The 22,317-nt window shown below is 40.1% G+C and overlaps 1 protein-coding gene across 4 annotated transcripts; it reads left to right on the top strand.

The window, feature by feature from the left end:
* The first annotated feature begins 4,118 nt into the window (after nt 1-4,118).
* Nucleotides 4,119-22,054, top strand: xirp1 (xin actin binding repeat containing 1). 4 transcript variants are annotated; one of them, XM_047369036.1, is made up of 9 exons: nt 4,119-4,197; nt 4,712-4,856; nt 4,952-5,006; nt 5,075-5,365; nt 7,421-7,499; nt 12,710-12,861; nt 13,024-13,068; nt 14,956-19,386; nt 19,820-19,957. In XM_047369036.1, exons 2-9 carry the CDS (start codon nt 4,732-4,734, stop codon nt 19,820-19,822), a joined length of 5,181 nt encoding a protein of 1,726 aa, XP_047224992.1. In that variant the 5' UTR covers nt 4,119-4,197; nt 4,712-4,731; the 3' UTR covers nt 19,823-19,957. The 4 variants fall into 4 exon arrangements, with proteins under 4 accessions (XP_047224992.1, XP_047224988.1, XP_047224990.1 ...); XM_047369032.1 differs by having other exon boundaries at nt 14,956-22,054; XM_047369034.1 differs by having other exon boundaries at nt 13,027-13,068; nt 14,956-22,054.
* Nucleotides 22,055-22,317: the final 263 nt, after the last annotated feature.

The following is a 22,317-nucleotide window of genomic DNA, read 5'->3' on the forward strand; positions in this document are numbered from 1 at the left end:
AGATCTAAAAAGCTTGTGCTACCAAACCTGCTGGAAACCAAAGTACAAGGCGCATTGGTCAGGTCCCGTTTCCAAACCATCAAGGAAATGGATGCACCGTCCAGCTTCTTCTTTAATTTGGAGAGGAAATGTAGTCAGAGGAAACTGATCCACTCCTTGATGCCGGACACAGGGCAGCGACTGAGTGAACCGGGCCAGATCAGGAAGAGGGCTGTGGAGTTCTATTCTTCGTTGTTTCGGAGTGAATATAAGAGGAACAAAGAGCTGTCAAGGGAGTTCTATGATGAATTACCCAGAGTCTCTGAAGAGATGAGATCACAGCTGGAGCACCCTCTGGGGCTGCAGGAACTCCACACAGCCCTCCTGAGTATGTAGGGCCAAAAGGACCCTGGACTTGATGGGCTCATCGTCGAGTTCTATAAGGCATACTGTGAGATTGTGGCAAAAGATCTACTGGAAGTATACAATGAGAGTCTGGCCTCTGGTTTGCTCCCACTGTCGTGCCGCAGAGCGGTCGTTGCCCTTCTCCTGAAGAAGGGCAACTTCCAAGATATAAAGAACTGACATCCTGTGTCCCTCCTCTGCACGGATTATAAGATCCTCTCCAAAGGCCTGGCGAACAGGATGAGAGGAGTGATGGAGCAGGTCATACATAGGGATGACCATAATGACCACTTTCACCCTCTTCGCTACATTCTCACACTACTCTCCAATTTTGCATTATTTGCTCTTATTTCAGCTTTTAACTTTTTTCTCTCTTTTATCTTCCTGGAAGCTACACCTGGCCTGACTCTGTGTATCCCTGTGACACCTTTCTGGAGAGGGGCATCGTCCAAGCTTCTGCTGGCAACAACTTAATGCTTAGCCTCTACCGATGATCCACATGGCCCTGTCTTTCAGTGTTTAACCCTTTCTATGTGCTCTCTTTCAGACTCTAACCTTGAAAACTGGCTCAGAGTTTATCTGTTCTTTCTTTCTAGGTGAAACGACTAAAGGAGCTACATCCATTAACATTTACTTTTCTTTCCCATCGAAAGGACTCCTGGATCAGTGCTTCCTTGTTCTCTTTGTGTCCTGGTTTTGAATAACTTGGTTGCATCACAGTTGTGGAATAAACTGTCTGCTTTAGATTCGCCACCGGACCTGTTGGGAAAAATCCAGTCTGCGATGGTGGACTTCTTTTGGAGCGGTCTACATTGGGTGCCGCAGTCTGTTTTGTTTTTACCGAGAGAGGAGGGGGGACAGGGCCTCGTCCACCTGGCCAGTAAGACGGCCTCATTCCGTATTCGTTTTTTACAGAAGTATCTACTAGGGTCTCCAGATACTGTGTGGAGGGAAGTGGCCAGCTGCATTTTCAGACGTGTTAATGGTTCGGGGCTGGATGCTGCTCTGTTTTTGACCGATTTTAGGTTTTTACAGTTAAAAGGGCTCCCTCGTTTTTATCAGAGCGTTTTTAAATCGTGCGTTTTTTGTTTTTTTTACTGTGTAGGTCAAAAACACAATTCTCTGCATTGGCTTTTAGAAGAACCGATAATCCATGGAGCGAGACTGGACGTCAGTGGGAGTACGGTCCCTGGCCTGTCAGAGGTGCTGAGGAGGTCCAAGACAGTGACCGTAGGAAAGCTGGTGGCGGTGGTAGGACCGGATATTGCTGACACAGAGCAAGTGAGTTCCCTGCTAAAGATCCGGTCCGCCAGGATGGTTCGGCGTTTCCTGGATCTGCTAAAAGATAAGATAATGGCCGGGGAAATGCGCCTTCTGAAGCTGCGCTTCGAGGGGGAGCGTCTGCCTGACCCGTTCGACCGATTCCCGAAAGTCTTTTTGGACCCGGACTTTGAGAATCTTCAATAAAAGAACTCTGTGCACGAGAGCAGTCAGCGTGTGGACAGAAAAACTCAAGGGATAAAAACTGCAGTGGTGGACGCTTTATAAACCTCTGAAAAGAAAACGAACTGGTGATTTACAGTGGCGGATTCTTCACGTCGCGACCAATTCGTTTTTATCAGTCATAAAACCTGGGGTTTTAAATGAGTGTCCTTTTTGCAGTGTGTCTGAGAGCGTGTTTCATGTTGTTGAGTGTGTGAGACTGAGTTTTTATTTTTTTTAGCAAAGGTTTTCAGCCTTTACGGAGTGTGTTTTACCAATTCAGTTTTTATTTATGGTGTATATTATAGTAAAGCCACCAGTTTTCAGTCTCGGATTTTAAATTTTTCATTGGCAGAGGCAAAAATGGCTACTTATTTATGTCGGAGAGACGAGCTGCAGGCAGGACCTCAACTTGATGTCGTGGTTCTGTGGAAGTGCAATGTGAAAGCTAGGATAACGTTGGAATTTTGTTTTCACAGAGCTACCGAGGCCATAGAAGAGTTTACAAAACTGAGGGGGTTTTAAAAAAGTGCTGTGCGCCATTTCAAATGGAGGGTTGCAATCTAATAACTTGTTAATGTAATTACTATATTTACTTCTGACATTGTGTAACATGGTTTTATTTGAATTATGTAAATAAATATTTTGTTAAAATAAAAAAAAATAATAAGAAATTCTTGTTTTTGTTCTTGTTCGTGTTCTTCTTGTACTACTACAAAGCAAACTGCAGGGGCTCCTTAAAGGTGCTTGTTTGCCTACTCAGGTGGGCCAACAAGAGTATCTCTAGGATCGTCATGATGTGAAATGTCAGGGAAACAGGAGTCATTGAGGACGGATAGAGGAGCTTTCTTTTATACTGGAACAAGGCAGAGTGTCTTCTGAAATTTGTCCAGGGTCAGGCTAAAGTTGAAAAGATGATAAAGAACCAAGCACACAGCCAATCTGTTAAGCTTTCCGATGTTTATTAGAGAACATTAGTGAACAAGCAGCACCATGAAGACAGCAGCCGTGGACAAGTTTAATGCAGAGTTGGGTTAGAATACAATACAAAAATCTCAAGCTTAGAAGATATCACAGATCACTGTTAAAGCCACAGTCTAAAAATATCACCTAAACCAAAGCAATCAAGAGGCCCCAGGTAGCTGCAGAGATCCACACCCCATGTGAGAGAATTCACATGGGTCAAATATTAGTTTTTAAAAATGTAGCCTTTGTGGAAGAGTGGCTCATAGAAAGCCATTGTTTAAAGAAAGTCACAAGAAGTCCCGTTTGGAATTAGTAGTTGTATTAAAGACAAAAAACATGAGGAAGTAGATGCTCTGGTCAGATGAGACCCATTTTTAACTTTTTGTCCTCCATGCAAAATGCTGAGTGTGGCAAGAAGCAAACAGTACATATCACCCTGAACACATCATCCCCACTGAGTGGCAGCATGATGCTGTGATTTTCTTCAACATGGACGTGGAAGCTGATCAGAGTTGATGGGACAATGAAGGAAGATACATATAGGGCAGTCCTGGAAGAAAACCCACAACAATGCTAAACATTCAACCAGAGCTACACTGGAATGGGTAAGATCAGTGGTTCTCAACCCTGGTCCTCAGGGCCAATTGTCCTGCATGTTTAAGATGTTTCCCTGCTGGCACACATATTAAATGAATTGGTTATTATTAGGCTTCTCCTGCACTTCATGGCATGCCGAGGAGGCTAATGCAATAATTAAAATCAGGTGTGCTGGAGGAGCGATACATTGAATACATGAAGGACAGTGGGTCCTGAGGACCAGGACTGAGAACTATTGGTTTATATTACCACTAATTTGTAACTTAAAATAGCCAGACTTAAATCCAATTAAGAATCTGTGGCTTGAAAAAGAATCGAGACTTGAAAAGTGATGTCCCCAGATACTCTCCATCCAGTTTGACAGAGCTTAAAAGTATTGTGCAAAAACAATAGGCAAAAATGTAAGTCTCCGAGCAAAAGCTACAACCCCCCCCAGGACCTATGAACCACTTGTGTTGTTCTAATAAACACAAAATAGACTACAGCTTGTAGTTATTGTGACAAAATGTGGAAAATGACCTTTTCCCAGAAATCTAAGAATATTTTTAGTATATTGTTGCCTTGTGTTTTACTGGTCAGGGTCAGAACAATTCATCAGGTGATGCTATGATAAAAAAAAAGTCATTTCCGGTTTTCCTGAATCACAAGGTGTGAAAGGACTTTAGCCAGCAGAAATTGCTGTGTCTTGTGAGAGATGCTCCAACAGCACAAATCAGACAGGACAGTGATACACAGGTGGCTGCTTCTTCATCATCTTCTTCTTCTCAGGTATAAGGTTTTCTTCTGATTTGTCAGAAAAAATATGTGTCATTTCATAAATGCTGTTGTAACTGCAATATTTTTTAATGTTTCTTGAGAGGAATGCATTGCTTTAGAATATAGTTGTGAATATGTATTTTCACTGAGGAAGGAATATGCATTTTTTGTAATTTAAAGCAGCACGCAGCTTTGTCTTTATGAAACTTATGAGTTTTTGGAAAGTCTAAATCATTCACTGATTGTACAGTTAGATGCAATGAGATACAGCTTCATTTGCAGTGGAAGTACCAAAGTTTATAAACATTAACAGAGTCATATGACTGTCAGTGTCTCAGTCTGTTACATAATAACTCCAGTAAAGTTAAACCTTAGCTTCATGATTGATTGGCTAGTGATTTAGATTTTCATTTAAACAAACAGTTCAAAAGACATTGATTAGCTTTAAATGTAACACTGTTCATGATCAAAAGTGAAATGTTTGCAGTTTGACGATTTAAAGGCAGAAATCTTTCCTCATTGGTAGCTGTTGATAGGAAAACTGCTATGGAGACATTTGGCCTGAGGAGGACTCAGTCCTTGAGGAGTCTTTCTGGCACTCAGGAAATGTCCTGGGTCATGACATCAGCAGGTAACTGGACCAGGAAGTCTGTCTCTCAGCTGGTTCAGCAGTAAGTCCACACTTGGGGAGGACATTCTGGGGGACATTCTTACAACCCAGCGAATGTCAGCAAATAAATTTGTCATAATTCTTTTTTTCTAACAGCTACCAAAGCTGTGCAGACCTAAGGAGTTCAGAAAAAGAAGAGCAAGGATACGAGGTTAGACTCTGTTTAACATGATTGCATTATGTACCAAAAAACACCTAAAAATAATCTTGTGTCTTTAGGATTCAGAAACCTGTGTGAATGGTAATTGGAAGGTGCTGGACAAGAGGGAGACTGGGAGATTCTGGAGTAATCTGTCCAGGAGTAAATCCATGGAGTTCATCCCTCAGAGAGAAATTTCTGGCACCAGAGCTTTGCGTACCCTGTTTGAGTCGAAGGCCACCCTACAGCAGGACTACCACAGCAGCCCTCGGCTGAACTCCCTGTCCACAGGCGACAGTAAATCAGTGAAAGACTGTCCTCTGCAGGACGGGAGAATTTATAACGCCCCGCTAAAGGAAACTACAATTCAGGTGAGAGACAGTGCCTACTATTATTGCATGAGAATTCAAGTCATGATGAATACCTTCACAAACACTCAAGCCCATAAACAGACATCAGTGTCATGCTTCATTGTGAAGTTGAAGGAAAAGGGTACACAATTTTCAATTTTATTTACAGATGGAAATCTGAAAAGCATAGTGTGTATATATTCATCTTCCTATCAACTCTGATCAGCTTCTCACTTGGCCTCCTGAAAGACTGTATTCCTACAGCATGATGCTACTACCACAATGCTTTACTGTAGTGATGGTGTGTTATGGGGTGCACAGTGTTAGTTATTAAGGCCAAAAAGCCAGCCAACTGCCTTCATTCACAGATTTTGCAGCAATAACTCTTTCTGAATGAGCACCAAGCATCAGTGGACAGCCGATTGCAGCTATTCCTCTTACTGAGCAAGGATGTGGTAACAGTGGAGAGTAAAGACTCCCATTTAACAGGGAGAAACCTCCAGTAGAACCTGGCCCAGTGTGAGGAGCCATCCGCTACGACCGATTGACTGAGAAAACAGAGCAGGCACACAAAAAATACAGAACACTGACGTACCTTCTATGTTCAGGAATAAGTAAAAATTGATGGCAGCAGTGGCTCCTTTAGTGGCTTTATCTTGGACAGAAACACAGCATATAAGCTTGAGATTGTTGTAAAATCTAAAGGATAACAGTATACAGTTAGTTGCAGCAATGGCTCCTTCAATTTCTTTGTCTAGGAAAGAGAGGGTAAAACACAGAGACAGGTGTATTATCTATAGAAAGAGAACATAAAGTTATTGGCAGCAATAACTAAGCCGAACGTCCCCAAGAGGGTGCAACAGCTAAACATAAATACCAATCCAGGTGTAACTTTTATGAAGGCAAAAAAGAGAGAAAGAACAATAGCCGAAATAACAGCAAACAATGCAAAATTGGAGAGAAGTAGGAGAATTTAGCAGAGTGAAGTCAGTATTTTCTCCAGCAGCCTAAGCCTATAACACCATGACTACAGAGATACCTTAAGATAACCTAAACCACTCTTACTATAGGCTTTATCAAAAACAAACGTTTTAAACCTAGTCTTAAAAGTAGACAGGATGTCTAGAACAAAAAGGACGGATATATGTGGTGCCTTAATAATACTTGTCCTTTCAACAGATTCTCCCACGTGAGCTGTGGATCTATGCAGCTCCTCCAGAGATACCATTGGCCTCTTGGCTGCTTCTCTGATTACTTTCAGTTAGGTGGATGGCCATTTCTTGGTTGGTTTGCAGATGTAAACCTCTTTTTTGTTCCATTTTTAGACTATGGTTACACCCTGGTGGACTCTATTTACTAATTGGGTGACATCTGAAGGTTATGGATTGCAATTGATTTTTATAGGGAGCTCAGAGTAAATGAGCTGAATACAAATGCATGGCACCCTTGTTTGCAAAAGCTTTAAAAATCTTACTAAAACACCTAAATTGCAGTTGTAACACAACAAAATGTGAAGTTCAAAAGATTTGAATATGCATGGAAATTACATTACAATAATGTTTTCAATAATTTAATGGACATTTCTGTTCTGTTTGTTAAATGTATTTAGCATAAATACACAATAAAATTCTTCTCAAGGCATCTTACATAGGAAATCAGGCTAAATTCAAATCTATTTACATTTATTTCAGTCAGTCAGGTTCATAGTCAACTTAAAGACTTTGAAAAAATCGAACACATATTCTTTTTAAAAGAATCTGAGCCAATAAGTTAAGACTTTACTATGTAAAGAAATCCGTAGATTGCATTCGAGTTTTCACTTTGCTGGAATCCTTCATTATCAACAAGCACAGGAAATTTTTTTTGTCTTTTTGAATAAATTAATCAAACCATCCAGCGTGAATTAAAATACACACGCAATACTCCTTAAACATCATACACATTCCATTCTTGGTCTTTTAGCATAGGTCTCTACTGACTCACTTCACCCGTGTTGATGGGATCCTCTAATATTAACCTGATAGCAACATAAACAGTTTCCATTCTTAAAAGAAACAACATCTTGTCAACCCACAGAGAACAACCCAGGTGGACGGTCAAAAGGCCATTAACGGCCTCCCAGAAGGTTACAACAGACTGTCGAGACACACACACGGTAAGCACTGGCATTTCATCTTGAGATTATACTCACTGACATCTAACATGGGAGGTGGGATCATTGTCTAAACCATCAAAGCCATGATTTATATGCACACTTTGGTGTGTGAGTGTGTAGCCAGCTGTCCTATACTTTAAAATACAGCTCATGTATCTGTTATTGGCAGTTCTTGGAAATCAGGGTGTACACACTTGAATGTGTGCATCAAACAACAGTGCTTGAATATCTACAAATACAATAAAATGATTCAAATAGATGTAAATATATCATTATTAAGGTTAGTGGGCTTTTAAGTTTCATAGGGTGAATCTTGAAAAAGGTTGTTGAGTAGTGACCTCTGCGTTGTTTCACCGAGGAAGGAAAAGAGCTAAATAAAGGCAAGGATGTTGCGGTGTAAATACATAGCTATGTGTCCTGCACACAAGCTTAAGATAGGAGTGAGGCCATCTCTGACAGCTCTGACTGTCACGCAGACCTTGGCCCTGGAAGTAGTGGAACTGATGCTGCTTAGATACTCTGACGTCTTTACCCTGCAATGTTTCTAGTATGAGTAAGGGAAAGGTGGTTGTGTGAGTTAGCATTTAGAGGCATGAGGTACTATCTGAAAAAAAGAGCACAGAAAATTGGGATATTTAAAATAAATAAAAAAAACTGGAGAAATATACATCCTAATTCAGGAACCGTTGAAAGTATTCAAATCCTTTTCATACAGGTATTTGTTATGGTACAATCACAAGGTTCAAGCTTTTTATTTGGATTTTATGTACATACATACGAGTTGGAGGGAAAATTATAAATGTCATTTAAGATTTGTTTTACAAAAAACACCTGAAGAGTGTGGCATGTTTTTTTTACTGAGACTCATTTTAGTTTGATACCCCTAAATAAAACATGGAGCAACTAAATGTCTTCATGTTACAGAGATTTGTCAGAGAACATTAGTAAATAAAGAGAATTTTCATTTTGCCACAAGCCAAGTAGAGCATACAGCGAACAGGTCAAATGAGTCCCAAATTTAGTTTTCTGTTTTACATGCAAAAATATGAGTGGCCAAAAGCATACATTACCCAGAAGACACCATACCTACACTGAAACTGGTGGCACCATCATGCTTTGGGTATTCTTTTGGTCAAGGAAGATGATCCAAGAAGTTGTGAAGACGGATGGAGCTAAATACAGGGCAATCCTGCAAGAAAACTTCAGGCAGTCAGCAAAAGATTTGAGAGTGGGGTGGAAGATCTCCTTTCAGCAGGACAACAAATTTAAACATACAGAGTGACCTACAATGGAATGGTTTGGATCACAGAATGTTTATGTGTGAGAAGGACCAACCTCAATCTATTTGGTATTCTAAGGATAGAGTTGAAAATTCTTATTCAGAGACACTCTCCATCCTATCAGACTGAGCTTCACCTGTTTATTAAAGAATAATGTATAAAAGTTCAGCCTCTAGATCTGGAAAGCCAGTAGGGACATACCCCAAAAGACTTGTGAGACGTGGTTCTACAAAGAGTTGACTCAGAGTGCCATAGTGTTAATTTACAGTGTCACATACATCCTAATTAAAAACATTAAAGCTTGTGGTTGTAACGTAACAAAATGTGAAAAGGTTTACACTGTATGAATACTTTTGTAAGGCACTGTATCTATGAAAGGATTTGTAGTCTCGACCACTAGGCCGAAATAGAGCCTTCCGTGACTTCCTTTGTGTTATTTTAACATCCTCCCCCCCAGGCACCCACTGACACACACACACTCTCAGGGTCCCACCCAGCGCCAGTAATAGTGGGTGACAATGTAGCTGTGGGAAAGGGAGGTGGTGGGGTGTCCCAGTCTATCACTAACCAACAGAGGTGACTGACTCAGTCCTGTAGCACCAGCCAGCCCACAGGCCCAAAATAGCCAAAGTCCTAACGCTGGGACAGATAAAATCAGCTGTCACCGAGACCACAGGACTAGAAAGACTTCAGTCATCGGCCCACAAGAAGAGAGACTGAACTGCACATCGCAGGGGCCTGAACAGTCGGTTACAGCAGAGATACACAGGGAGGTACACTCTGAACAAGGCTAGATGGTCCTTCAGTAAGTATACATTCAGTTAGACTGAATGAGAGATAATAATAGGACATTATAGCAAAGAATGATACTGTTGCTCTAATACTAACAGATGTAAATATATTCTGAGAGAAATGCATGATTAATGAGACGTACACTAGCTATTTTTATTATTATCGTTTTTATTACTTGGCCCAAGGTGTTGATGAAAAATCTTGTGAAAAGTGGATTTGTTAACTCTCTAATGAAGGGATGCAAAATATGTTTTGTTGTATATAAATGTTGCATTGTAAGGCTGCCCCTTTTGAACAGCAAATAAGGATTTATTTCCCTTGTTGTAAAACCAAAATCAGAGCTGCAAGAGTAACAAAGTGCCTTTATGTTTAATTTTTTAATGAATTGTATTCAATTCCTTTGAAATTTATGAATGCAAAGATTGCCAGACGTTCAGACAGGGTCTTTCAATTGATTATCTAAACATGATAATACTAGAGATGCACAGCTCCAAATTTTGTGGCCATATTCCAATCAGTGGTTTTCGGAAAGCTTTTATACCGGATTCGCATATCTCTTTAAGAACTACAATACAAGGTCAAAGAACAATGCTGGCACAGATTTACTTAAGCCGCCCTGCTTTGAGTGGCCATAAATTAGATACCTGAAGAGGCAATGCCAGGCTGCTGAGTGAGCACTCCCTGTGAAGCAGGGACATATAATTTTAAAACAAGGAAAACATTTATTTCAGTAGAGAGTTTAAACTGGCTTTACCATCTCACATGAGTGATTACGACGAAAAGAGTCTTGCTCTCTGACAACTTGATTAACCCACAGACAGGTTGTAGAAAGTACAATTTTCTTTCAAATAGCTTCTTACATCTCTCTTCTTCATATTAAGCACCTTACTAACTTGGACTTTTCTTCCCCCGGGAACAGCTTCCACACTGAGTATTTTTGACTTGGTTGCCTCACAGTAAACATTATTAATCAATAACATGTAAATGTTTCAGATTGTGGCCTTTGCATAATTTCCATTCAATGTCGCTATAAGCAGGTTGATGTTATTCACATGTTTTTGACCAGGTTTTTGACAGTCATGGCCCATTAAGCTGAAAATTGGTAAAGTCAATTGCAGAGTTTGCACATTATCTCTAGTTGAAGTAAGGGTTAGAATGTCTGTAATAAAATAGGCAGGGAAGCAGTATATTTGAACTTAGCTTATAGTTTTGGGAGGTACTCAGCAGTACGTATGTGGTACCTAGATAGTGAGGAATCCCTTCCACATGAGCAGTTTTTTTTGTGTTAAGGTTTTTATTGCAGTCTGTGAATGTGGCAACAACCCTGAACAGCTGATGGCGGGGAAGTTGATGAAGAACAAATAGCAACTGCATTTCACCACCATTTGCACAGCTGCCAGTCGAAAACACCCACCCATCAACGTGCCAGTAATAGCTTCTTTCCATTCCTGGAGCCCTGTTTAAAGAGATGTGGGCGGAAATTGCCGTAAAAACCTGGGAATCACATAGAACATACTTAGATTTCCAATAAACCCATTTTATCTGTACAGATTTGATACCAACTGGTTTCACAAATCAGTACATAGGTGTGAACATACAGAGGATTATGAGTGACTTCAGAGTTTGGTGGACCAGGATTTCAACACACAAGGCCCTTGGTAGCATCATTCTTTCTGTCCACTCATGTATGAAAAGGATTTAAGTCCAGGCTCGTGAGAGGCGCCAGCTCAGAGGTCCATCCTTTTGTCCTGACATGGCTTACTGGGTGACAAGGGAGGTGTGTTTCAATCTGGCCATTAGTTACAGATGGATGATCTATGCAGCACCCCTAGTTGTTGAACTTTAAACTTTTGTAATGTTTAATAAGTTTTGTTTTGTTGTTGAAAACAGATATTATAAATGCTCTTTTATGAAACTTTATACTGTTGTCATGCTGTTAAAGCGTGGTTGATTACACAGAAGACAATAATTATTTACACAATAACCTTCCTGTATGAAACACATACTGAAAATGGAACATCTGAAGCAGTCCCAGTCAGAGTAACAACCAAACAGAAAGTAAAGCGATGTAAAAATTTATAAAAAAGCAGTAGTACTCTGTAAAAAGTTTTCCTTCTTAACCTGGATTACTTTTATATCTGACCGGAAGAGTCTGTTCTTCTTTTGGGTTTTGCACAGAAAGATCCTCCTGTGTATATAAAATGCAAAATGCACATTCGACAGCCCTCTAAAGGTTCATAAAACAGCTTGGCATAAACCGCTTTCATCTTTTTTATATTGTTTTAAGACGTTGGAAGTCCACTTTGGCCTTTCCCTTCTTGAACCAGCTGTTAGCTTCAGCCTCCAGGTCCAAAAACTCTGAAATTCATACTATGTAAAAAGGCCAAGAGAGGAATGTACTGCAGATAAGATAATACTGCTTATAACCTTTTGTAGAATTTCTCTTTAAAAAGCTTACATATATTTTTAACTCAGTTTAGTATGCTTTTTATGAACTGACAGATCACAAACCAATGACAATTGATTTCAATCAAACCGAAGAATGGTATCATTGTAAGCTAAAAACATCTTCAGGTCTAAAAACACGACAGATCATTTTCAAGATATTTACAAGGTCAAACCGTTACATTCCTCGGGTCAGGTGTTGAAGGTTTGACAGCAGAGAGCTCACACCAAAAATGTGCAAACATTCTGGGTCACTCCAGCTGAGCTCGCAGTTGTTGTTTTTTGTCTCTCCTGAGCTTTATAGGCTGCCCTTGGCATGCAGTCCAGTGACGGTCTCAGACAGCAGCAATGCTGTGTGGGCCTATTTAGGATCAAAGCTGATTTGTTTATTCTGCCATTTTTCCTACTTTCACTAAATGATGAAAATGCACAAGCTTTTGTAAGGTAACCTGAAGCTGCAGCAGCGATAAGATGGATACCATTGTCACCATGAATAGGCACACTTTGAGGGTGTCCATAAATACAACCTGTTATCAAGAAACATTTTACAGACCACAGATGCAATCTGCTGGCCTAGTTTTATCCAACTTTTAAAGTGGATGTCATGAAATCTAAACCAGAAAAATTAACCTAGACCAAATTCATTTTATTTCTTCATCCGGGCTAAATATACATTTTTTGTTTTCTCTGCAGATGACAAATATAATTCATCACTGAGCAAAGGAGGTACTTCAACAGGGCAAACGAGAGACAGGATATCTACTTCCTCGTCTGTGAAAGACAAACTAGCTCTATATCTGTCAAGAACAGTGGCCATTGAATCAGTGGAAGGCTCAAACCAGCCAGTGAGTTCCTGAAATGCTTCTAATTCCTCCCCATATAATGAGGCCGAGGGCTTCAGCAGAGAAAAATTAGAACAACCCAAAGATTTAAAATGAATGTCATGCTCACATTTATTCACCGTTTCACTGGTAACCCACTGTCTTAAGTTGTACTTTTCTGTTTAGCAGGAATCTAAGGGAACTCCACGAACCAGGGCTAAAACCAGCAAGGTAATTTGTTGTTTATTTCGCATCCCTTATGTAATAGAGTGCTTCTTTACTAATGTGTGCTGCATGACATATTAAACAGAAACGCCAAAAAATTTTAACATAACAGAAAATCAGAAAAGGGCATGTATCACAAAGCATGTATGGTAGCAAGACTATTGAATAAAAACATAAGGCTAACTGAAACTTAAAACACTAATAACTGATTACTTTCATATTTGGAGTTTTTGTTTTTTCAAATTTAGATCTCAAAGATCTTAACAAGAAAAATTGAAATATATCAAGGTTTCACTTATCTGTGTTTCTGCAAACCCTCCAAGTCCAGAAAATACATTTCAGTTAAAGGTAAAATCAATATGTTTGTAGTTAACAAACCAAATACCATAATGCATAAGTACATAATAAAAACGTTCTACTGTTTCATATAGCTTTAATAAAAAGACAAGATGCAAAAAAATCAGACAATATTTGAGGCTTAATTAAACTAAAATGAGAAACTTTCACACATCACATGTAGAGATTTGCATTAGATACTTCTGTTGTTTCTGCAGGAAAATCAAATCAGGATGTGGGCCCCTGAGATGGAGCTAGTTTTGGTGCTCATCCCACAAAATCTTTGCTTCTGCATGCTAATAACAGATTTACAGTTAGGCACACATTGACTTCACTGTTTTTGGTCCTGCTCCAAATTAAAAAACATGTATTCTGCAACAATATTTGTATGTTTCCTTTCTAAAAGGTTCCTTGTAAACACAGCATGATTTCTAAACATTTATAGTAACTGGGCGCAGGGCTGGTGGTGTAGGGGGTTAAGCGCGTGATCCATATACAGAGGCTTTAGCGACATTTGCCGCATGTCTTCCGCTCTCTCTCTTTGCCTTCATTTCCTGTGTAGCTACTGTCAAATAATACAGGGAAAAATAAAGGCCACTAGTGCCACAAAAAAAATCTTTAAAAAAAAATGTATAGTAACTATGCCAGCGATTGTGGTTAAGGGTTTGGTCATAGGTGGGGTTATGACATTACTGTTGACGAATAGATGCATATTTGTTATCTAGATGAAAATCCCAAGAATTAATAGACCTCAGTCGATATAGTCTTATAAGCTTTTTTTGTGAACCTATGAATTGAAATGTTGGTGAAGTATCCATTCATTTATACAGTTAAGCCAAAACGTATTCATACCCCTGGTAAATTTTGATTTAAAATGATTGTTATTATCAATATTAAGATTATCTTCATAAAAACCAACTAAAGGTGTCTCCATTTTGAGAAAGATAATTTACCTGTTTTTATTAACCCTGACCCTATTGGGATGTTGAAAAGTATTTACAAATACTGTTATTTATTATTATTCATTGACATTACAGTAATCAAACCCTTCTTATAATTTCTGACCAGCATTTTGCATGTTTCTACTGGTATTTTTGCCAATGTATCTTTGGTAATGGGCTCCAAGCCTTTCAGGTCAGAAGGCCTGCATGCCATCACCCTAACCTTTAGTTCTCCCTACAGATTCAAGTTAGGAATAACATATTACTTTAAACCTAAAGCCAGAGCCATGATTCATTTTGGGCTTAACTGTTCAAAAGCAACAAAAACAAATTTGGTCTCAGGGCCCAGACAATGGCCCTGTATACCCTTTCTAAAGTACTGCCCTCTGTGTGTGGGTGTGAAGTGTGCCTACTAACAGCTGTTGAGTCTTTTCTTAACTTTGATGTGATAGAAGATGGTTTGCTGTGAAAAACTACATATGAACATAATAAAAGGTACAGTATGGCTTCTATAACTACATATATATATATACATATATTTATATAAATTTTTCAATGTTAGTTTTTGATGATTATGCCCTCATAGTGTTTCTTTTATCTTTTTATGTATTTCAAGATGGCTGATGCACAAAGGACAATCACAGTTTCACAACCATTTCATGATGAAAATGACTTGCCTCCTCCCCCGCCTCCTCTTGTACCACCAAGACCCTTTGACTATGAAGGGACAGTCACTCTGAATAGCCTCCCTTTGCCTCCACCTAAAGAGACCTTTTCCACATTCTACCAGCAACGACAGAAGAGTGAGCTGAAGAGGCTCTTCAAACATATCCACCCCGACATGCGAGGAAGTCTTGATGACGCTATTGATGATGAGATAATGAATGCAGTGCAGTCAGAGAACACTCAGACAGCAGACACAGTTTATCAGGGAGAGGTTCAGTCTATGAGGTGGATCTTTGAGAACTGGGCTCTGGACAACATTGGAGATCCTCATGAAACCAAAAAACTCTTGGATACTGAGGAGCTAAAAGGTGGAGATGTCAGAAGTACCTCTACAATGTTTGAGCAAATTGACAGCACCCAACACATGTCAGCTAAAAGACAGATGTCTGTCAGAGGGGATGTGAGTACATCCACATGGTTGTTTGAAACACAGCCATTAGATTCTCTCAGTAAATCCAAAGGCAAAGAAGGTGAACTGGTAGAGGCACTTCTGAAAGAACCCATACAGTCTGGCGTTGTAAGAGGGAATCGGCTTCTCTTTGAGTCCAAACCACTGAGTGACTTAGGGCGATGCAATTCCATCGAAGACTGTAGCGTCCTGAAACTGAAATCTGAGCTTCAGGAGCAGAAAGGAGATGTCAGGAAAACCGTCAAACTTTTTGAAACAGAACCATGCTGTGCCATCAAAGACAACAGTGGCAATATCCATGAGATTAAATCCATCTGCAGGGAGGAGATCAATTGCGGCAAACTTAACACTGCCCGGTGGCTTTTTGAAACTCAGCTTTTGGACATGATTAATAAAGGAAGTGATGGAGTGAAAATAATCCGGGGTATATCTCTGGAGGAGGGGCACAGGGGAGGTGTTGACCAGAAAAGGTGGATGTTCGAAACCCAGTCATTTGACACAATTAAAGAAGTTGAAAGAGTAGATACATTTGAAAGAATAGCGGCCGACAACTCAGGAGAAGCTGAGGTTTTCAACAAAAAGAAGTTGTTTGAGATGCAACCCCGGGCAGCTGCAGGAGAAAAGTCTCTGGAGAAAGAAGCAATCATTGGGGGAGATGTCAAGACTTCTATGTGGCTGTTTGAAACTCAGCCCATGGAAGCTCTTAGTGACAGCCATGATGTAAGGTGTCTGAAAAAAATAATCCTTTCAGCTGACGAACAGGGGGAAGTAAAAGGCAAAAAGCTCATGTTTGAAAATGGCAGCTTTCAAAACACTTCATTTAAAGAACAAGAGATTGAAAGGGTTGACGTGAAGGGATTCAAACAACTTTTTGAGACGATCCCCTTGAGTAAAATTGCTCAGTTAGAAGAGGAGATGGCTGAGAGGCAGGAAACCTTTTCTGGTAACAAGGCAGTGATAGAGACCACCCCCTTATACGCAATAAAAGACAGCTCTGGAAACCTTCATGAGGTCACAACAGTCAGTCGAGAGGAATTTATCAGGGGGAAAGTCAAAAACTACAAGTGGATGTTTGAGACTAAGCCTTTGGATCAGCTGGCAGATGGAAAAGATGTTGAGGTTATCAAAGGCATCACCAGACAGGAGGACAACACAGGTGATGTAAAGACAGCAAAGTGGCTTTTTGAAACCCAGACAATTGATGGAATCCACTGCAAGTTCAATCCAACAGAACAAAGCTCTATAGTTGAAAAAGAACCTTGCAAAGGTGATGTCAAGAACTGCAAATGGTTGTTTGAGACAAAACCGATGGATATGCTGTACAACAAAATGGAAAAAAACAAGGATAAAGACTTTATTGACACGGATGTCAAGTCTATGACTTGGCTTTTTGAGTCACAACCCCTGGACAGCATCAGAGATGGTGAGCCATACAATCTGCAGTTGTGCAGCACCAAAAAGGACTCTGTCAAACCAGAGGTTGCTCTTGAAACAGTGAAACATTTATTTGAAACTGAAACGTTGGACAGAATAAGAAAAGATTCACACGCACAACAGAATTTGAGATGCATCAGCCAGGTCAACTTTCAATCAGGAGATGTGTCACGTGTCAAAGAACTTTTCGAGTCTCAATCTCTTGATGAAATAGGGTCAGAAATTATGTCAACTGAGGGACAGCACCAAGGTGAACACATTGAAAAAGGTTCGGTGCATAAAGTTACATGGATGTTTGAGAACTGTCCTATGAACCAGCTTAATAAAGATCAAGATGAGCATGGAGTAAGCATGGAGAGAGTTGGAGTTCTTGAGACTGGAGATGTACAAAGCAAAAGGTTTATCTTTGAAACCTCTTCACTGGATAAAATCCAAAAGGAACCGGTTGAGGAGAAGTCAGAGTCTGTGGAAGAACCTATAAGCAATGTTGATGTAAAATCTAGCACCATGCTGTTTGAGTCCCTGCCTCTCTATGCCATCAGAGACAAAGAAGGTCAGTTTCATGAGGTGACCACTGTCAAAAAAGAAGAGGTCATGAGTGGTGACGTGAGAGGGGCAAGGTGGATGTTTGAGACCAAACCACTTGATGCCATCAAGGCGGAAAATGAAGTTTATGTGATTCGAGCTGTTACACAGGAAGATGTCCAGAAAGGGGATGTAAAATCAGCCAGATGGAAGTTTGAGACACAACCTCTGGACTCCCTCACTGATCGAGATGAACCTTCGGTTTGGGTTACTGAAGACTTTGGAGGCAGCAGTGTCCAGCAAAATAAAAATATATTTGAATCTGACCAATCAAGCAAGAGGTTTGCGAGAATGGTTAGTGTCACTGATGTGCAGCAGGGGAATGTCAGGACCTCCACATGGCTCTTTGAGAATCAGACCCTTAACAGTCTTAAAGGAGAACATCAGGAGCAGAGCCCAGTTAAAACAGTCCACAGAGAAGACAGCCAGAACGGAGATGTGAAACGCTGTACGTGGCTGTTTGAATCTCAGCCGCTTGACAAGATCAAGGATTCTGAAGATACCTCAGCACAAGCTATTGAGGAGATACCAAAAGCTGATGTAAAGTGTACTACCTGGCTGTTTGAGACTACACCACTGGATAAAATTACTGCCAACAGTGTGGCTGAGACCATTTCGTACTTGTATGAAATGAAATTTGTCCACTCCAGTGGCATAATAATAGAAGCAAATGACACAAGGCATGTTAACATGGCAAAATATATCCTTGAATGCAGCACAGGTGTGCAGATTCAGAAAGAAGACATTGTTGCTGGCAACATTAGAAACATCATGTTGCAACTCCTGCTCAAACCAACAATCAAGCCACAAGTTACTCTTCTGAGAGAAGTCGTAAAGGGTCAAATCAACACCACTGTAGTGGAGCTTCCAGTATTTGAGTCAACAATGACTGCCAGCATTGAGAGGGATCAAAGAATACAGAACATTGCTCAGATGATAGATGATTTGCTTATTCAGGGGTATAATTGCAAAAAGGGAATCATAATGCAAGAGACTGGAGACGAAAAAGGAGAAATGTCAGTTTATTCCCTAATCAGCAACAGTGAAATCAAGACTGAGAGTTATGTTATGGAAAGGGGAGACATAAAAACTACAATTGGAAATCTCTTGGCTACTGCCAATAGTCAGAGAGCTGCAACATGGTGTAGAGTCGATGAAAATGAGAAGGGAAATGTGAATTTGTTTAAAAGCTGCATTGAAAAAGGTGATCTCCAGTATCTGAAGAGTCTTCACACAGAGGAAAATGAATATGAAGCTGTTCATGGACTGTCGATGAAGGAGCAAGTAGAAACTGTTCAGGGGGGTGTCCAGGAAGCAAAAAAAAGCCTCTCCCTGCAAAAAGAGCAAGTCGAGAGAACCATATGTGATGTGCTGCCAGGAGATGTAAAAAACACCAAAAAAGTTTTCTCATCTGACTCCTTTGTCAGTGTTGATTGCTGTATTCCAAAAGAGGAAATAATCCCAGGAGATGTATCATCAGCAAAGCAGCAGCTGGCTGTGAAGCAACCTGTGACTGTGGACAAAGAGGACGTTGTACCTGGAGACATCAGGGCAACAATGGAGTCATTGGAGCGTGCAAAACAGCAAAGCATGTGTGTGGAGAGGGAGATCATTAAACCTGGAACCATCTATGAAATGGACCTGTCATCTCATGGTCCTGTAGACGAAGGAAGCCAACCACAGAAAGAAGTGATTATATCTGGAGATGTGAGAGCGGCTAAAAAGTCCCTTGAAATGGCCAAGCAGCAAAGCATGCAGGTGGAGCGAGAGGTCATTGTTCCTGGAAAAATATACAATTTGGGATTGTCAGCGCAAGAGGGAAGCTCTTCAACTTTGGCACTATCTACATGTTCGTCCTCCTCCAGATGCCAGCAAGTCAAGACTTATCCAAAGGTCAGTGATGCAAAGAAGGAACATGAAAGTAACATTTCCTTTGACACTTGTCAACAAAGTGCAGTTGTATTCAGCAATTGTGCCCAGCAATCAATGCCATCATTCACAGGTTGTGATTTTAATGGTCAGACAAGTGAAGATGACATAGAAGAAATCATTAGAGGAGATGTGAAGGCAGCCATTAAATCTCTGCAGAGTGCAGCATCTGAGCAGAGGTTTGTAGATAAGGAAAATGTTGTTAGAGGAAATGTGCAACTGGCTTTGGAATCTCTTCAGAAGTCTAGTGTAAATGTATCCAAGGGAGACTATAAAGCTGCAATGATATACAGGAATTCAGGCAAGGCATGCTCAGAGAGGAGCAAGAATGTTCACAATCAGTGTGTTGTGGTGCCTATTCCTTCATCTGACACAACATTATCTCATTCAATTTCAGTAACCTGTGAAGGACAGCCAAGGAACCCAACACAGATTTCAGCCCCCAACCCCATAGAAAATGGCTATTCTAGTTTATCCAGCTGGGAAAGAGTAACTTCACCTTCACTTCTAGAAAAGAACAAGAGACCAAAGAATCAGAAGCCAGCATTATCACCAAAGCCACTTTGGATAAAATCTGTCACTGTGGAAGCAGCAACCACCTCATCAACTCCTGCTCCCAAAGTTACCTGTCCTGTTGAACACAACATCAAAGCAGGGGTTTCTCCAAAACAAAACCAACAGTTTCTTGCACACTCTATGGATACCCCAGGTGGGAAAAGGAACAATGAAAGATTAAAAAAAGATGGTGATGAAGCACAACCAGATTCACATCTGTCAAATGAAGATCTGCCAATGTACTCAAACCTTCAGGAAGATAACAAAAAGCTCAAAACACACCTCATAGAGAGAAAATCAAATGTTCATCTAACAACGTCAAACAGGGACAAAATGCAAGTACAAAGAAACGTGGTCCAAAAAATAAACGCAGCTGAAAAGATCCAAATGTGCGTGAAGAATTATGCAGAAGATGGAAAACATGACATGAACATGAGCTTAAAGGCTGCTATACAGAACATTGAAAAACAGGACAGAGAGGATTTAGACCAAAGAGATTTGCTGCCCAAAAAAGTAAAAGTGATTTATGATAATGGTAGTGACCACAGGCAAACTGCCAATAACCAGCTTCAGTATCATGAACATGAGCTTAACCTTCCAAGTTACCAACGCAATACTCAAGTGGAAACATCACAAACTAATAAGTCAGGTGAAGCAAACCATTCACAGCAAAAAGACATTACACAAAACAAACAGGAACTCTGGGATAAGGTTGTTTTACGAGAGAAGAAAGTAAAGGAGACAGAGGAGGAAAGATGGCAGAGACTTTCAGTTCACAAGGATGAGATCATGAAAGAAAACTCTGAGACAGCCATGGAAATCTTTGATAATTTAAGGAAACGAGAAGAACTCAAAGGAATCCTGTCTCAGGTGCAAGAAATAGAAGGAGAGCCCTGCAGCGTAGATGCTAGCTCCCTGAAGTCATTTTACAACAATGTCCCTGCTTGGATGGTTACCCCAAGAAACACCAAGAAATGGAAAAAAGAGGAAAAGAAAGTTTCAGAATTACAGGACGATGATCTTGAAAGCATTTCCTCAGTTGAAAGTGCATTTGAAGATCTAGAGAAAGCTAGCAAGGAGATAAGGATGCTGAAGGAACAGACATTAGCCAAACTTGTTGACATTGAAGAAACAATCAAAAAGGCTTTGTACTCTGTTTCTAATCTGAAATCTGAAGCTGACATCGCAGGTTTGTCGGGACTGTTTGACGAATCTTTGAAATCAGAGCAAAACCTTCAACCAGTCAATAGCATCAGGAAAATAAGCATAGTGTCAAGCAAGACCAAACAAGATTCTAGCAAAGAGTCACCAGAAGTTCTCAAAAATGCAAAGAGTACGCCACTTAGACAGTCCTCCTCTCAATCTTCACCATCATTCATCTCCATTCACTCTGCAAGGAAGCCTTCTGAGCTACAAAAAACAACTATGTCATCGTTTAAACCAGACACAAAGAGTGCTCCAAGAGGCTGCCCTGATGCAAATCAAGTTTTGGATTCCTTTGTTCCTGAATCCTCAAAAAATGGTCCCAGTCAAGAACGCAAAGTCAGTGTGCTTGAGGTAAAGGCTGTTCCAGAGCAAAACACCAGAATTATGGGCAGCAAGACCATCAGTGAAACATATAAGGAGAGCGACAGCTTTGGCAATGTGTTTGTTTCTTCCGTGACTTCAACATTTGTCACTAAACACCCCGACAGTAAAACGTCTGCTCTGTTTGAAGTAGTTGGAGATCCTGCCAGGTACGAAGTCATGACATCCCCTTTATTGCAAAGATCTGGTTGCCCATTTGAAGATAAAGTGTTGAGCAACACCAACGAGGATGGAACAGTATTTGTAACATTCAGGCAACCAAAGGAAAATAAATAAGTGACTCAGTGTGGCTGGATTCATGTTAACTAAAGAAGACATTTATTCCATTGTGTGTGTATCTTGTATTTTCATTGAGGAGTTTTGTTTTATAGCTGTTTTAATTTTTTACTGTAACCACCTGATAAAGTATGTTCGTCTATTAAAGCTAATAATAATGTATTTTCTGATGTGTGAGCTATCAAATAAATGAAAGCTTGAAAAATGGTAAAAAGTTGTTGTATGCTCCTTCCTAGATGTGGATGTATGGTTATTTCCAGAAATGATTGCCAAAGTTCTAGAATCAAGAAATTACTTACATAGATCTGTCGGACAACATGAAGTAGACTAAAAGGTCTCAAAAAGCAGCACACAGTTTGGTTTGGATAGCTTTTTTCCTTAATAAATGAAGTCATTTGAAAACTGCTTTTTGTATTATTGTTATCTGTGTCTGATATAAAAATGGATTTGACGATCTGAAACATTTCAGTGTGACAG

This window comes from Girardinichthys multiradiatus, chromosome 6 (genome assembly GCF_021462225.1).
Source record: "Girardinichthys multiradiatus isolate DD_20200921_A chromosome 6, DD_fGirMul_XY1, whole genome shotgun sequence".
NCBI classification, from domain to species: Eukaryota; Metazoa; Chordata; class Actinopteri; order Cyprinodontiformes; family Goodeidae; genus Girardinichthys; species Girardinichthys multiradiatus.

Coding starts and splice junctions, on each gene's coding strand:
- xirp1 (XM_047369032.1), top strand. CDS start 4,732: ATGGAGACATTTGGCCTGAGGAGGACTCAGTCCTTGAGGAGTCTTTCT. Junction 5,366..7,420: donor TAAAGGAAACTACAATTCAG/GTGAGAGACAGT, acceptor GTCAACCCACAG/AGAACAACCCAGGTGGACGG. Junction 13,069..14,955: donor CCAGGGCTAAAACCAGCAAG/GTAATTTGTTGT, acceptor ATGTATTTCAAG/ATGGCTGATGCACAAAGGAC.